The following is a 16,639-nucleotide window of genomic DNA, read 5'->3' on the forward strand; positions in this document are numbered from 1 at the left end:
AGTTGCGTTAGCATCTAACTCATTTGCATATTGTATGCGCATTCATGAAAATGTGGCTTACGAACACGTGCATCTGCTTGCTTTTCCATCCATGTGTTATGTGCATTAAGAATTACTTTTTTTTAAAGACGTTTACCCAGCTGTACCATTAAAACATGAGGTGTCACAATACAACAAATGTGAATGTATGCAAATAAAACTTACATCAACTTAATTCCCATCATACCTTATGCGCATCAAGAGTTAATTCACCCCCCCCCCCCCCAGCGAATCAATTATCTATGCGCATTAGAAATTATTATGTGCATTTCACGGGTTTCCAACCGGGATTTCTTATTTGAATAGTTCCAATGCGCATTAAAAGGTTGGATGGAAAAGCAACTATTGACTGGTTATCAGCATTGTTGTCGTACCTCTTAGTGCCCACTCTTTCACATCTGTCACCCACTGGTCTTGTGTTTCTGGTGTGCAGTTCAGCTGTGCCATCAGTTCATTGAGTTTTTCCTCTATCTGTTTTTTCTGTACCACCTACAAAAAGAATAGCAATCCACAAAAAAATTATAATAAAAAAATAACCAAAAAGACACTACATGAACATAATGCAACATATTCTGACTAGAACGTTATTTCGGTTAGGATTTTTGTGCAGACCTTGTGATATCGTTGGCTGAGTGTGATGTGCAAGGTTTCGGTTTTCCTCTGGTTCCACCCAAGCACGTGTATAGTGATTATGTCCATCCTGGCTGTAAAGCAATTCATACACATATTTACACAACAACTAATACTAATTACAATGCTATTTCTTGGATATGAGGTACAGCTATGGTTTGGCCAAACTTGTGTACAGTAGATCCCTAGTAGGCTACCTGTGGGTGATGGTCTGTAGGACTGTGAATAATGAAACCATGGAGAATAGTGAACTGATTGTGTGATGTTTTTTGGGCTGTGATCAAGTGTAAGCTACTGAAACAGCAGATATTGGGTGTACAGATGGAGGGTTCCACTGTTCATTTTTTCATGTTCTACACGATAATACTTACCAGCTTTTGTCATGTACTTGGTAGTCAAAGCCACCTTGGAGAGGAAGCTATTTACTTGTTCCACCTATGAAAATTGAAAGAGCGCAACACTGGTATAAACTCAAAACCTATTGTATCCATTAGTATTATTTGATTCATTACACATGCAGTATATATCAAAGACCATTGTACCTCTTCACCAAGGGTATTACCCGCTCCAGTTTGGGTGTTGCTTCACACTTTGCAGAGTGGGCTTTGGCGTGGAGCAGCGAAAGTAGCGGCTTCATGTTGAGGAGCCGCCCAAACTCCCTAAACTGGCCCGCCACCCGCTGCAGATAGGGCCAGTATCTACACATCTGATCAGTGCAAAAAAAATTGACACTATGGCAGCTTGCCAGGTCCTGCTGTAGATAAAGTGGGTAGGCGAATACTTCGCCACGGTACATATTGAGTCCCCTCAAGAAAAAGCCATGCCGGCACACAGCGATCTCCATGCCTTCCTCATCTAGGCGATCACTAGCTTTTTTTTTTTTGCTGCTACCCATGTTGAGTTGCCACAGGTGGCTCTTCCAGGTGTCTAAAACACAATTACACAAACAAAGGAAACAGACATCTTGCAATATATGCAGACATACATTTAATAGACAAAATATTACACCTATTGACATGTTCGTTATTGCAAATATCCTCACATGCTATCTACTTAGTGCATTTTGTCTGCATTTGTTGAAGTTAAAACTGAACATTAGAAAGGAGAAGAAAGTTAGTGTAATTGACTTTGGACAGAATTGGCTTTCTGGAGTAAAATTCAAGAAGTACAATCATAATTGTACATAACTAGCAAGAAAGCCTGAATACATAATGCTTTAAATCAATGTTTAGGCTGCTGATGGTGGCGTGAGAATGTTTTAAAGCAACACTATGTAATTTTCAACCTTCATAATATATTTTCAAGATCCTTGTGATGGTACATCGACTTACAATAGGTTGAATGACACGTCTGCCATAGCCTGACAGGGTCTGTATCGCTTTTACTGGCACTATGTAACTTCGGGGTTTGGGTAGTAACCAGAGCACAAAAAGAACTACAAAATTCGACTGCTTTACGGCATACGTCACTTCCCCCACCACTTCGTCAAATTTGGACGTGAGAGGCCAACCAGCGTTTGTTTTCGGCTTTCGTGCGTATGTTTTTGTCATGGGGGTTGTTTACACCTGGCCACTTCATGCGTTTTCTCAGATCGGATAGCTATCCGATCGTGAAAAGTCCAGGTTTAAATGCCCTCCGAAACGCATTTGAGACGGATTTGAATCCGTCGATCCCTCAAACCACTTCAGGAGGAGATCTGAGACGCATTCCAGACGAAACTGGACAAGTGTAAATGCATATGGTTGTTGAAACCACATATGTAAATTGTACTCCTCCCAAAAATGCAAAAAAAAAAGCAAAAAAAAAAAAAAAAAAAAAACATTTGTGAGAGCGTGTTATAGGTTATATGTTATATCCAGATATGACGACGCGCTGGAACCTATTTTTTTTACAGTCAATGGCTGGAACACACATCACCGCAGATGAGCAACTGCATCAAGCCAACGTGCAAACTATCGCTAATCAAAGTGAAAGTAAGTCGCAGACGCTTAACACACAATCTTCATCATTAAAAGTAAAGAAACGAAATTATCTTACCAGGCTTACTGCTCTCTCTTATTGCGGTGACGTGCACTCCATTAAATCTGCCTATAGCGCGAGAATTGAAGATCGAATTTAAATCCGTTTCGCAAAAATACATTTATGTGACCAGGTGTAAATGGAATCGTTTTGATAAATCAGTTCAGTTCAAGTTTATTGTCATATGCATATTCGTACAGAGTACCACAGCAATGAAATACAATGTGCCTTAGCACTCTCTCAGCACCAATAAATAAATAAGGTAATATAACATTTAAATTAAATTTAAAACATCAGCTCAAACCTCAACCCTCCTTCCTCTTGCACTATCGTTCAGTAGCCTTACAACCTGTGGGTAAAAACTGTCCCTAAAACGTGATGTACGCGTTGGGATGCTCTGCAACCGTCTCCCTGATGGGAGTTGGGAGAAGAGACTATGTGCCGGATGACTAACATCCTGTATAATACCCAACGCCTTCCCAGTGCTCCGTTTCCAATAAATGTCCTGGAGCGATTCCAGTGGAACCCCAATAATTTTTGATGCAGTTTTAACCACCTTTGTCAGAAGATTCAATTCACTTGAAGTAGCTCTGCCAAACCACACTGTAATATTACCTGTTAATATACTCTCAATTGTACAGCGGTAAATTTTTTTTAAAATGTTAAGTGACATACCATATTTCTTGAGACACCTCAAGAAGTAAAGCCTCTGATGTGCCTTTTTAATGGCACAGGTGATATGGAAAGACCATAAAAGGGAGTCTGAAATATGGATGCCTAAAAACTTAAAAGTAATTTCAACTGCAGAGTTATTTATGTAGACAGGTGTATGTGTGGATTTATTTCTTCTAAAATCTATGATGACCTCCTTAGTTTTCCCCACATTCAGGGACAGATTATTTCTTCGGCACCACATGATCAAATTACTCACCTCATCCCTATAGGCAGTTTCATTGTTGCTGTCAATAAGTCCTACCACAGTAGTATCGTCTGCAAATTTCACAATACTATTTGTGGGATATTTTGCAATACAGTCATAGGTATACAGACTATATAATAGAGGACTAAGACAGCAACCTTGAGGTGATCCGGTATTTAACACTATAGGTGCTGAGTATGTAGTGCCTACTCTAACTGTCTGGGGACGACCTGTTAGAAAATCCTGTATCCACCTGCAGATGGAAGTACAGAGGCCCAGGTCTAACAGCTTAGATATTAAAATGGAAGGTCTGATGGTATTGAAGGCACTGCTATAATCAACAAACAGCATCCTGACATACGTATCCCTACCCTCTAGATGTTGAAGCGCAGTATGTAAAACCAAAGATACAGCATCGTCCACAGCTCTATTTGATCTATATGCAAATTGTAGTGGATCAGTGAAGACAGGAATGCAGTTGTTAATATATGATTTCACGAGCAGTTCAAAGCACTTCATAATCACAGAAGTCAAGGCTACAGGTCTAAAATCATTCATACAGGTGACAGTTGTTTTCTTAGGCACAGGAATTATGATTGACTTTTTAAAACAATTCGGAACCAAAATATAGATAGCTATGCCTCACGAATTAGTTTGCCAGCTGAACTCAGGTGTTGTGACTGAGGTGTATTTATCACGTAGTCCTGAGGGATATCAGACGACGCTGTTGACGTTGATTCCTGCGATTATCATGAGAACAGCTTTCAATATCTCACATAATTATCAGGACATAAATAAGCCTAACGTAGAGGTTGTATAGTGTAAACGAGCACAATTTGCAAACTATTATGATAAATTGCAATAATCATGTCTAATGACATCATAACGGCCAATGTTATGAAATAATGCGACGTACATTTAACTTAATTGATGTTATCTGGCATTTTGTAATGTTTACATTCCAATAAAAACAACACAAATTAAATTATACAGTAGGCCTAGACTATAGACTATTTACTTGTGATTTAGCTGCAATCATGTAAAAACGTTATAATATAGGCTAATATATTTACGACAGTGCAAGTATTCCACAGCGACTCTAGGGGGTCGCTGTTTGACAAAAATACAATTTCTACTTAGTGTGGCTTTAACAGCACACTTTTCCCTCTGATAATATCTAGAATTCCTGAGCCTTGTTCATAACTTCATGACCCCTATGTACCCAAACATTAAATGGGTACTATCAGCAGGAAAACATGGCATGCTACAAAGCTTGAGCCATCTCAAACTGACAAAAGAACCTGAGATGTGGTGGACATTAAGGAGGTGCAGCTGGCACACCTGCAGCTCCTGTGTGTTGTGGTAATAATAATATAGACTAAAGTGAAAAGTGAAGACAAAAGTGAGCCAAACATGATATGATAATAGTTTGGCTGGTGAATGTGTACATTTCATTCAGTCTTACCACTCTCATGCCTGATTGCAGCTTCTCAACGAAAGAGGCCACATCATTGTCAGGAGCAAAGAAGAGACCTTCATAGAAGGACTTATCACCAGTTCTAAAATGAAAAACAATTGTAGAAAAAAATTATAATGTTGAATACAATGAATAGAAGAACATTTAGTTTGGGTATATCTCTAACTTTATATTCCCTTTCATAGTCATACTTTTATGTATTGATTTGCAGTATGGGACTATACACACCTTTTTGATTTGTTAAGCGATAAGCCTTCCTATTTCCACCTGCTGACACAGCCACCATGTTTGGAGTGCAAGCTGGGCACTGCATTATGTCATCCTTTCTCAAATATTTGTCTAGCTCCGATATTGAATATTTATACTGACGAAAACTTAGGTGAAATGTATCTCGGCAGATTTGACCAATCTGTAAGAGATGCAAAGGGAGTAAAAAAGTTGCATTTTTGACATTACACATATCAAACCATCTGTCTAAAGACAGGCAAAATGTCATCATATATTGGCCTCAAATGCATGGTGACTGACGCCAGTGTGTATTCAAAATGAAGAAAAATGTGCATTTGTGAAGAGACACTGAACTGAGCATGATTACTCCTATAACTAATTTAGCTCCACAGTGAGTGCTCCATTAAGGCTTTATAACCTCCTCCTTCAACAGGTCGTTACTGTACAAGTAGAAAAGAAGCCCTCACTGAGAGTAGCCATTCCTAAGGAGGTCCCTGCAGTCAGCAGGTCTAACACCCTCCCTCTCCCATTAGCAAAAGTTAGTAGTTTGCAAGACTGAATGTAGTGTTGGTACTTTACCCTTCCATGACGTTTTGAGTTTGTCTCTAGCATCTTCACAAATGCATGACGAGACATACTCGGTGCATCCAACTTCATCTGTTCATACGTTTTGAAAACATTTACATGATAGACTGTCTGGAACTTAATAGTGGATGCGGGCCACAAGCCACTCCACACAAGGTCCTTGACATCAGGTGTCCAGTCACTGCCACAGCTCTGACAATTTACTTCTGGGAGCATGAGATCAAATCGTCCTATAATAAAATGGGTGATTGATATGTAGATTTCCATAAAACATCTTTGTTTGAGAAAGCAAGCTTTGAAATGGCTAGACCTTGTTACACAGACACATACCATTCATTGTGACAAGAGTGACAGGTCGTCCTGGCCTGACCTTCACAGAGGCTCTGCTGCAAGAGCACACGGCTGTCGGCAATGCAAGTGGGAGAAGCCGGGCTGTAGCGAATGGAAAGAGAACACCATGTATATCAACACAAATTGTATTGTTACAAATATATATGCTCATATAAACTATAATATATATGCTCATACCCTCTGAAATAAGACAATACGTCCCATTGCTTCTTTTCTGCACTATTACAGTTGGAGAAATGGGTTGGTGAAAACCCTCCACTAAATAGTCTCTGTTGTGCAGAACATGCTGCCGGTGCTGAGAAACATCCAGGGTTCGTACACATTTTTACCATTAAATTTCCATGACTTTTCCATGACTTTTCCATGACTTAAAGGTAAATATTCATGACATAATGTTCCATAAAATGTCTGTGTATACATGTAAAATAAGTATAAAAATCCATGTTCAAATTTACCACCCCATATCTTGAATAAAATAAATGAACAAGCAATGTTTTAATACAAAATAAATATTTATTCAAATATGCTGGCACAGTAACACAAATAATGTCAAACCCTGACAACTCCTTAGACATTTATTAACGTAAATCCATAGGATAATGAACTCCTTGCGGGCGGGTATGGAAGCTTGTTTCCGCCACTGAATAATAAATAAATAATAATAGCGACTTTTTATCTCACAATTGCGAGTTTACATCTCGCAATTCTGACTTTATTTCTCAGAATTGCGAGATATAAAGTCAGAATTGCGTGAAATAAAGTCACAATTGCGTGTTATAAAGTCAGAATTGCGAGATATAAAGTCACAATTGTGAGATATAAAGTCCAATTCTAAGGGAAAAAACCCTAACCCTTTTTTTTTTTTTTTTACCACAGAATAGTTTATATCTCACAATTCTGACTTTATAACACGCAATTGCGACTTTATATCGTGCAATTCTGACTTTATATCTCCCAATTGCGACTTTATTTCTCAGAATTGTGACTTTATATCCCGAAATTGCGACTTTATATCTCGCAAAAGCGACTTTATTTCTCAGAATTGCGACTTTATATCTCGCAATTGCGACTTTATTTCTCAGAATTGCGACTTTATTTCTCACAATTCTGACTTCATATCTCGCAATTCTGAGAAAAAAGTCAGAATTGTGAGATAAAAAGTCGCAATTATTATTATTTATTTATTATTCAGTGGCGGAAACAAGCTTCCATAGGCGGGTAACGTTAGTAGCTGATGAAAAATGTATGGAAGCTTGTTTCCGCCACAGAACAAAACATTTTAAAAGATAATTGCGACTTTTTATCTCACAATTGCGAGTTTACATCTCGCAATTCTGACTTTCTTTTCTCAGAATTGCGAGATATAAAGTCAGAATTGCGTGAAATAAAGTTGCAATTGCGTGTTATAAAGTCAGAATTGCGAGATATAAAGTCAGAATTGCGTGAAATAAAGTCGCAATTGCGTGTTATAAAGTCAGAATTGCGAGATATAGTCAGAATTCTGACTTTTTTTCTCGCAATTGCGACTTTATATCACGCAATTCTGACTTTATAACACATATATAAAATCTTTTCTCAGAATTGTGAGATATAAACTCACAATTGTGAGATATAAAGTCCAATTCTAAGGGGGAAAAAGAAAAGTTTATATCTCACAATTCTGAATTTATAACACGCAATTTGCGACTTTATATCATGCAATTCTGACTTTATATCTCCCAATTGCGTGTTATAAAGTCAGAATTGCGAGATATAAAATCAGAATTGTGTGTTATAAAGTCAGAACTGCGAGATATAAAGTCAGAATTGCGTGATATAAAGTCGCAATTGCGAGAAAAAAAGTCAGAATTCTGACTTTATAAGACGCAATTCTGACTTTATAACACGCAATTGCGACTTTATTTCACGCAAATCTGACTTTATATCTCGCAATTCTGACTTTATAACACGCAATTCTGACTTTATATCTCGCAATTCTGAGAAATAAAGTCAGAATTGCGAGATGTAAACTCGCAATTGTGAGATAAAAAGTCGCAATTATCTTTTAAAATGTTTTATTCTGTGGCGGAAACAAGCTTCCATAAAAATGTGCTTGAAGAGCTCTTTTCCAAAACGCGATAAACGCCATTAAAAAAAACGAGATTGTCCCTATTCACTGCTCCATCAACGTTTCATGCCAAATCGCTATATTTCCTTGTTTAAAATGTAGGCCACTGCAAGATGCAGTTTCTTTCCAAACCGAGAAGCGCCGACCCTATTTTTAGCCTAAACGGATAAATCCTCTCGACTAATCAGAATTCGGTGAACGTTCTATCTTAACAGATCATCATTATAAGTCCTCAAAATGAGTCAAACTAATCATATATTCTCTCTCTCTCTCAATTTTAATTGTTTATTAATAAACAAGTGTTTTCTGTGTCGACTGCAAAGACGAAGTTGACTGATCTTCTGATTAGTCGATTAGTCGAACACGCCGGAGAGAAATGCACATTTCATACGGATTAGGCTACATCGTTTTATTTTGTTTTGAATGGTTCTGTTTAAAAGTAGAGATTTCTGTAGATAATAGATATAGGCCTATTTCAGTTTTGTTTAGGTCTGTGAGGCGAGTAGGCTACCTTTTACGCTGAGTTTCGGTTCATGGATGATAGCTTAAGCTCCAGTTCACTCCGGCGCCACTGTGTCGTGATTATATATTTTCTGCTATTTACTTTTTATTTATTAAGCAATTGGTTAATGAAACATATTTTAAAATCAAGATACAATTACTACAAAACGAATTTTTTTGAAAAAGGCTTTGTGCTTTCTGTTTGAGGTCTCTGTGTAAGTTTTAAAGTCTTTTAGTGCCGCATTCAGAGCACTCATTACCGTAATGGAGAACGGTCACGTAACATTGTTTTTTCCTCATAAATGCCAACACGGAAAATAAAAGACAAAATAATTTTTTTTAAAGAAAAAATCATCCATATTAATTTGTATATATTTTAAATGTTTAACAAAGAGGCAAAAAGTCATCACAATCAAGGGAGAAACATGAAGAAACTTAGCCTATATATGTGCCGTTCGCATAAGGGTCTTTCCCTGACATTAATGCTTGGATAAGACACGTCTCCTTCCATTAATAATAATAATTTGTAGGGCGGTGGCTGAGATATAAACCTACTAACGTCATCCGTTGCCATGATTTTTGGAATGACTGATCGCGAGAGGAAAAAAATAAGTTTTAGTTGCTTAACATCGGTTAATGGAAACACCGTCATTTTGCAATAGTTATTTATCGATATTTAGAAGAAAAAAAAGTTTTGCTCAAATCTGTAATGGAAAGGCGCATACAGACGGTAGCTAGCCTATAGCTAATATGAAAACGCAAAGCAGCTTATTTTCATTTGAAGCACTGAGCTGAGGACAGCGACACAAGAGCCACACAGGTATTGCTACTTAGTCGCTGTCCTCAGTGCCGCAGAAAAGCGCTGAAACGGACATGAAGGGGAACCCATTTCTTTTGGCCCATCTAGTTTTCTGGAGGCCTACAATCAAAATCCGCCGCAAGTGAGTCACGTGATTCGACTGATCACTCTAACGAAAAAAGTATTGCAATTTGTTTCACCAATATTATTAATTAAACAAATTCAAGTACACGGATATTTTGAAAAACAAATTTCCATGACTTTTCCAAAACTTTCTGAGTTTATTCATTTTCCAAAACTTTTCCAGGCCTGGAAATTGCCATTTTAAAATTCCATGACTTTTCCAGGTTTTTCATGACCGTACGAACCCTGAACATCACATTTCTCACAAAAGAGATGCCGTGGAAAACAGTCGAGGCAGCGTATCACAGCCTCCTCACTGCAGTGACCACAGGTCTTCTGGACATTGGCAGCAGACAATACAGCCTCAATCAGATTTGGCCGGGCCGTGTCCCACCTCTCATGTGTTACAGTCTGGCGGAGAGCCCACTTTCCTTCTGGATCCTCCTGGGGAGACATGGCACGCTCTGGCAGCCCAGAGAGGATATCTTGTAATGCTGCCAGGGAATCTAAAACAGTAAACAATTGTGACAAAATATTTAAATCAATGCATCAGTAAATGAAATACTGGATAGTGGAATACTGAATGGCATTTTACCTGCAACTATATTCCCAGAGTCCATTGGAACTACACCAGCTGCAACACAGAGAAATATGGAATCACTGGAAAGGATAGCAATGTCACCAAAATCACAGGATACAATCACATTACTTCAATACAATACACAATACCATTCTCAATTGAAAATGTGAATTGAAATGCCGTCTGGTGTTAGCGAGACAAGCAATCACTGGCAGTACATACATTTTACATCCACGGAGGCTCCTTAACATTAAATATAACCAACTTCATGCCAAAATAGCTAACAAACCTTCTTGATCTATGAATAGAGGTTTCCCCTTAGCATTTCGCTTGTGGCCACGCAAGCAAGGCCGTACTGCAGGTGGCTCAGTAGGGGTCTGGGTAGAGTACGAAGTAGCTGCACCTGCTGCACTTTCAATATAGATGTCCCCAAGGACCATTGCAGCTTCCAAAAGCTCTTTATTACAGTGGCCTGCCATTTATATAGACAGACCAACAGACAGAGTGACAGACAGATACAGACTGTGTGTGTGTGTGTGTGTGTGTGTGTGTGTGTGGGTGTGTCAGAGAGAGAAAGAGAGAGAAAACACGAGGGAGAGAGAGGTGACGGAGGGTAAGAGAGTGAGGACAAAATTTGGGAAAAGAGAAACTGAAGACGTTGGGAGAGGTTGAGAATGGAACAGAGTAAAAAAAAAAGAAGAGAGAAGAATGGCTCTTAAAAGAGCCGTTGGTCACGCTTTTAAAGAGGACGACTGTAGGGTTGGATGAGGTAGGTGTGATTGGGAGTTGAAGGAGATTGGAATGCTGCAAAGTAAAGGAAGGTTGAATTAGACAAAAAAATGGTCATTTTTACATTTTACATTTATTCATTTAGCTGACGCTTTTATACAAAGCGACTTACAATTGCTATATATGTCAGAGGTCGCACGCCTCTGGAGCAACTAGGGGTTAAGTGTCTTGCTCAGGGACACATTGGTGTCTCACAGTGGATTCGAACCCGGGTCTCTCACACCAAAGGCATGTGTCTTATCCATTGCGCCACCACCACCCCTGGTCACAGATACTAAATACACCTTAGCCCTTGTGTAGTAGGCTACACCTGTTCAGATGATGATATACTGGAGTGAACACTAAACATGGAAGAAAGGCAATTTCATTTAAATGATAATGGTCATAATTTGACATACTATACATGACAAGTTGATGAAGATGTTAAAAAGTGTAAAGGGGGGCATTAACAATTCACCAACTTCATCATGGCACGTTTGTATATGTAACTTATTCATTTAATATTCATTTTTAAAAACTTTAAAACATGTTGATGGCACATCAATGTAAATTACACAAACCACTTGAACACAGACCGCAAATTCACAGGATATATTGGGTTATTTTAGGCTGGGTTCAAAGTCTACATTCGACCAAAAAAAAAAAAAAAAAAAAACCTTTAAACATAAGGTGATTAACAAATATAAAACAGCAAGTGTGAATACCAGAAGGTACATAAAAATATATGTGTTTTTTATGTTGTACTGGGTTATATAGCGCAAACTTTTATCTTCGTATGAAATAACTAATGTAAAATAAAATGTAAAATTTGTAAATGCGATTTGTAAGTCCGATGATGGCAGACAGAATTGCAAAATAAGCAATCCAACAGCACATTATACAATGTAAACAAAGACACGTTTTCTTGCGGCGGCCTTTATGAAATGAGCAGTGATGAAAGTTATTATAGTCTATCATGTTATGATCGGATGAGCAGCGTAGCTAGCTAGCGTTTAATGATTAGCTAAAACAACGCAGTGGGTGCTGTATATGGGTCAAATGTGCCTAAGACTTGCAGTTTGTATATATATATCTTTGTTTTTTCTCTTTTCGGAGGTAATCTTAACACTTGTGGGTTGTAAAAGATGAAAACTCACATGCTTTGCCCTCCAGTCTCTGTGATAGTCACGTGACTGCGCTCTGAAAGCACTTCGTAGGTTTCCGCAGAGGGTCGGAAAAAAACCGAACATAAGTTTTTTTTCCAGGAGAACTTGGCGTAAATTAACACGCAATCGCGAGGTTATGCAAGTCAATGGAGGCCGATTATGCGTCTTGATAGCACGTCAAAATGGCATACGAATTGGCGTGTCATACATACGCCATGACCACCTTCTCCAGTGTTTTGCCAAGGCAATCCCAAGCTGTTGTTCATGGTACCGGTTCTCCAGGTCTCGACACAGTGCGAATGTGTGTGAGAGTTAAAGAAGCCTTACCCATAAAATAAAAGTATTTTTGATTTGCTTTGTTGGATAAAGGATATATCCCTGGCACATATTGAATGAACCCTTCAAACATGTCTGAGATGTCCCTCTTTATGTCTTTGAAGATGTCCTTTAAAAACAAAACAAAAAAAGCATATTTGTGAAACTTCCATTCGTTTAGGTGATTTGCTCCATAATTAATATTACATTAACAATATAGGTATTTTTATTCTGACCTCCAGTTGGTCCACCAGTGGCAGTTCAATACTCATGAGAGTTTCAGTGAACTGCTCAGCCTGTTCATGGCAGGAAGTGATGTGAGCTTCAAGAAGATCGGCGTCTGCGATCTGTTGCATTCCATGCTACACATTTCCAAAATGTGTTGCATTTTCCACAGAATTTAATTTGTGAGCATTTTGATGTGTTCAACTGGTTGTCTCGTTTTTGATTTGTATATTTTGCTATTCATAACAAGGATATGTCTCCATGGGGGAGGAAACTGGGGAGGAGAGCCAGTTTCTCTGCATCAGGATCCTCAGCAAACATGCTGTCGAAAAGTTGAGGTCCATTTAAGAACTCCACGAATGCGTCCTGTGAAAGAAGGAAGCAATATTTAGAAGATTTTAATACAGTGCAGCGTTTCAAACACTGTAGAGTAAATCTGACTTATTAAACCTCGAGCATTTAAGATCAGTGTTCTTGTACTTGAATGAGATGGATGGCATGGTGATGTTGGTCACCTTGTTTAGTTGAAGCTCCTCGTTCCTGATCTTATGAGCCTCAATTGCCTCCTGCTCCTGGAGTGTATATATATATATATATTAGAGGTGGGCATAGATTAATTTTTTTAATCTAGATTAATCTAGATTAATTTTGAAATTAATCTAGATTAAATGGCTCATTTGAATTCTGCCGAAGGCATTCAGAATATGTGTGCTACCCAAATAATGACTATAAAAGTAAGTCTTTGAGAACGGGTTTCTCAAGCCAGGTGGCGCATTAGACCAGGGGCTCATCTCCTGTTTCCAAAATGCATCACAAACTGCTTGAGAAAGCTGTTCTACTCATAGACTGTAAAAGGTTACTACTGTACTGTTACCATCCATAGGCAACATTAGGTAGGCCTATGTTATTATCAACTACTATAGGCTATCAATTAGGGATGGGCGATATGGCCTAAAATCTATATTGTGATATACATTGCAGCCTCTTGCGATAACGATATACAGTATATTATAATAAAACCATTTCAGAACAGATTACACAGACCCATGCTAAACAACTGCTAAATGTATTTTTTTTTAAAGGGTGTATGTAGTTTTGAGAACATATATTGTGCAAAACTGTAAGTATACAACATAATTTTGCAGATAAATAAAATTTAAGTACACTAGCTGCAGAGACTTAAGTAGGTCTAATGTTTATTATGGCTTGGAGCTTATGAAACCCCAAATTTAAAATTAGAATATTGTCTAACTGATGTCTTTTCAGTTAAAAAGAAACACAACAACGATTCTTAAAATCGAGATTATGTGCTACACCACTAAGATATATTGGAATGGGAATAATACGCGCGCGCTGGTATTCAGTGATATCATGTTTCGTTTTGAATTTGAGGTGGTAGAACGGATTATTCGTGTGTTAACTTACCGAACTGTTACCCCACACACTCTGTATATAGTTTTCTGCTGCTCGTCGGACGGCTTAAATCCGAACCAAGTCCAAATAATGTAACATGTTGCACCGATCTTTTTCACCAGCTTTCACTTTCAGCCGTGTTTACTTAAGATGACGACGAATATGCGTTGCAGCCGGGTTTACCTCGCGGCCGCGGGTAGATTGCGTCATCATAGCTTGTGTAGTATAGAGCCATCTCCCAACCCAACTTGGAGAATAGATTAACGGCGATATTTTTTTTATCGCGCGATAAGAGTCTCGCGTTAACGCAGCACGTTAACGCCGATAACGGCCCACCACTAATATATATATATATATAGCATTATTTAAGATAATTTATACAACAAACGTATCCATGAAATAAAAACATCCCCGAATATATATATATATCCTCCTAAGACCTGAGCTTTGGTTTGGCGTGCATTTTAGATTTCTTCTAGCTTTTTGGGGTTAGGAGGGACCAATACATATAATAACCAGATATTATCTTTGAATATGAAGCACTTTTTGAAAAAAATGATGTCCACATATGTGGACACTGGGTCTGTATTCACAGAAAACAATCAAGACACCATTGTGTAACAAAGTGCAAATCTCTTATTTACAGCCTGTAGCATTGGAGCAGTATACAATCAGTTTAATTAAATCTTGATCAATATACTGGTTTAAATAGTCCAGTGGGGTCAATGGTTAAATAGTCCAGGTTTGGGGTCAATGGAGCAGCCCATCAGAATACTCCTCGTCCTTGCTTGGGCTGTCCTTCAAACCTTTGACAGAGGAAAACGCTCTGGAAATGATATCATGAGGAAAATAAAACAAAAATCAATGTAAAATTATTTATCACACATGCAATGTCAATTTATACAGTTGTAAACTATTGTAATTGATGTTTTCTAACAAATTCTTCCCAGATTAAGTTTGTGCCAAATTTTTCATTTTTTCAAATCTTATTGCGGACTGCAGAACACGAAATCCAGTGATTCCCTCCCACCTTACATATACCCTAAACCAGGGATAGGCAACTCCGGTCCTGGAGGGCCACTGTCCTGCAGAGTTTAGCTCCAACCCTAATTAAACACACCTGAACAAGGCAATCAATGTTTTCAGGATTACTAGATAGATAAAGGCAGGTGAGTTTTTATCAGGGCTGAAGCTAAACTCTGCAGGACAGTGGCCCTCCAGGACTGAAGTTGCCTATCCCTGCCCTAAACCATAGGTCACTAACAGGCGGACCGCGGTCCGGGTCCGGACCCAGAAGACATCCAATACGGACCCGGACCTACAGCCAAAACCATCGAATCTGCTGTCTGCAAGTTGTCTAGTCCCACTCCAACCATCATTGCTACTGTCTACCGCCCCACCCCAAACCGAATAGTGAATTTTTAAATGATTTTGCTGCTTCTCTTACTCATTTATCCTCTCACCAAACACAATACTGCTGGGTGATTTTAATATTCACATGGACAATATCAATCTGCCTCTTACTAAAGACTTCTCCTCCTGCTTAGAGAGTTTTGAATGCCAGCAATATATCACTTTTCCCACACACTCAAAAGGACATACCCTGGACTTAATCTGCTGCTCTGGTGTCACTCCTGATTTTACAGCTGTTGAACTTCCCATAACTGACCATTTTCTCATCTCATTTACTGTGAAACTCTCTCTCCATCTCTAAAGTACCACGCCTTATTTCATTTCGGATAAAGAATATCAATCCTGCAACTCTCACTTCAAGTATCCACTCCTTCTGCCCCCCAACACTCACAATCTATCACCCCCTGATGATCTGGTTTCTCACTACAACACTGGACTCTATAATATTCTTAATTCCCTTCCCTTGCTCCGTTAAAAACCAGATCCGTTTCATTTTCCATCTCCGCCCCTTGGTTCACCCCCGATCTTCGTCTCATGAAAGCCAAAGGTCGGCAACTTGAACGTCTTTATAGGAAAACTGGTCTCACTATTCACAAAGAAATGTACAATAATCACATCTTACGTTATAAGGACTCCATTGCTAGCACCAAAACCCACTACTACTCCAGTATAATCATTGCTAATAAAGAAAACTCCAAGTCACTGTTTTCCCTACTTAACAATATCACTCAACCCCAGGACTTTCTCCCCCCCTCACTTGTATACAACCGACTTTTGCAACTCCATTATGTCATTTTTCAATGAAAAAAATCAAAATATTCACCAGAACCTTGGATTCATCCCTCACCTCAGCAACTCAGCTGACTTTCACCCATCCACACATTCATTCTCTTCCTTCCACCTCCCAACTATCTCTGAAATCACAGAACTCATAAGGAAATGCTTCCACTTGTCAACTTGACCCATTTCCCACACAACTTG

General features: G+C 38.6%; 2 protein-coding genes across 3 annotated transcripts in view; both read right to left on the reverse strand.

Moving 5' to 3' along the window:
• The window catches only part of LOC309504884 (uncharacterized protein), a 9,313-nt gene extending 2,764 nt beyond the window's left edge, over window positions 1-6,549 (reverse strand). The window contains exons 1-9 of one of the 2 annotated variants that reach the window (XM_082178170.1): window positions 6,426-6,549; window positions 6,228-6,329; window positions 5,892-6,127; window positions 5,313-5,493; window positions 5,073-5,166; window positions 1,212-1,596; window positions 1,041-1,104; window positions 652-743; window positions 414-528 (exon numbers count right to left, since the gene is read on the reverse strand). In XM_082178170.1, the coding sequence (XP_082034296.1) occupies window positions 414-528; window positions 652-743; window positions 1,041-1,053 (220 nt within the window). In that variant the 5' untranslated portion in view covers window positions 1,054-1,104; window positions 1,212-1,596; window positions 5,073-5,166; ... (2 more) ...; window positions 6,228-6,329; window positions 6,426-6,549. Of the gene's footprint in view, window positions 1-413; window positions 529-651; window positions 744-1,040; window positions 1,105-1,211; window positions 1,597-5,072; window positions 5,167-5,312; window positions 5,494-5,891; window positions 6,128-6,227 lie in introns of both variants that reach the window. The other variant, XM_082178171.1, reaches the window with a different exon arrangement.
• A 3,430-nt stretch (window positions 6,550-9,979) lies between these two features.
• The window catches only part of LOC309498221 (uncharacterized protein), a gene marked incomplete at its 3' end in the record, with an annotated part of 31,766 nt that continues 25,106 nt past the window's right edge, over window positions 9,980-16,639 (reverse strand). The window contains exons 3-7 of the mRNA XM_082168795.1: window positions 12,844-13,198; window positions 12,620-12,737; window positions 10,648-11,162; window positions 10,374-10,412; window positions 9,980-10,284 (exon numbers count right to left, since the gene is read on the reverse strand). Of these exons, the coding sequence (XP_082024921.1) occupies window positions 9,980-10,284; window positions 10,374-10,412; window positions 10,648-10,837 (534 nt within the window). The 5' untranslated portion in view covers window positions 10,838-11,162; window positions 12,620-12,737; window positions 12,844-13,198. The remainder of the gene's footprint in view (window positions 10,285-10,373; window positions 10,413-10,647; window positions 11,163-12,619; window positions 12,738-12,843; window positions 13,199-16,639) is intronic.

This window comes from Leuciscus leuciscus (genome assembly GCF_965113295.1).
Source record: "Leuciscus leuciscus genome assembly, chromosome: 1".
NCBI lineage: Eukaryota > Metazoa > Chordata > Actinopteri > Cypriniformes > Leuciscidae > Leuciscus > Leuciscus leuciscus.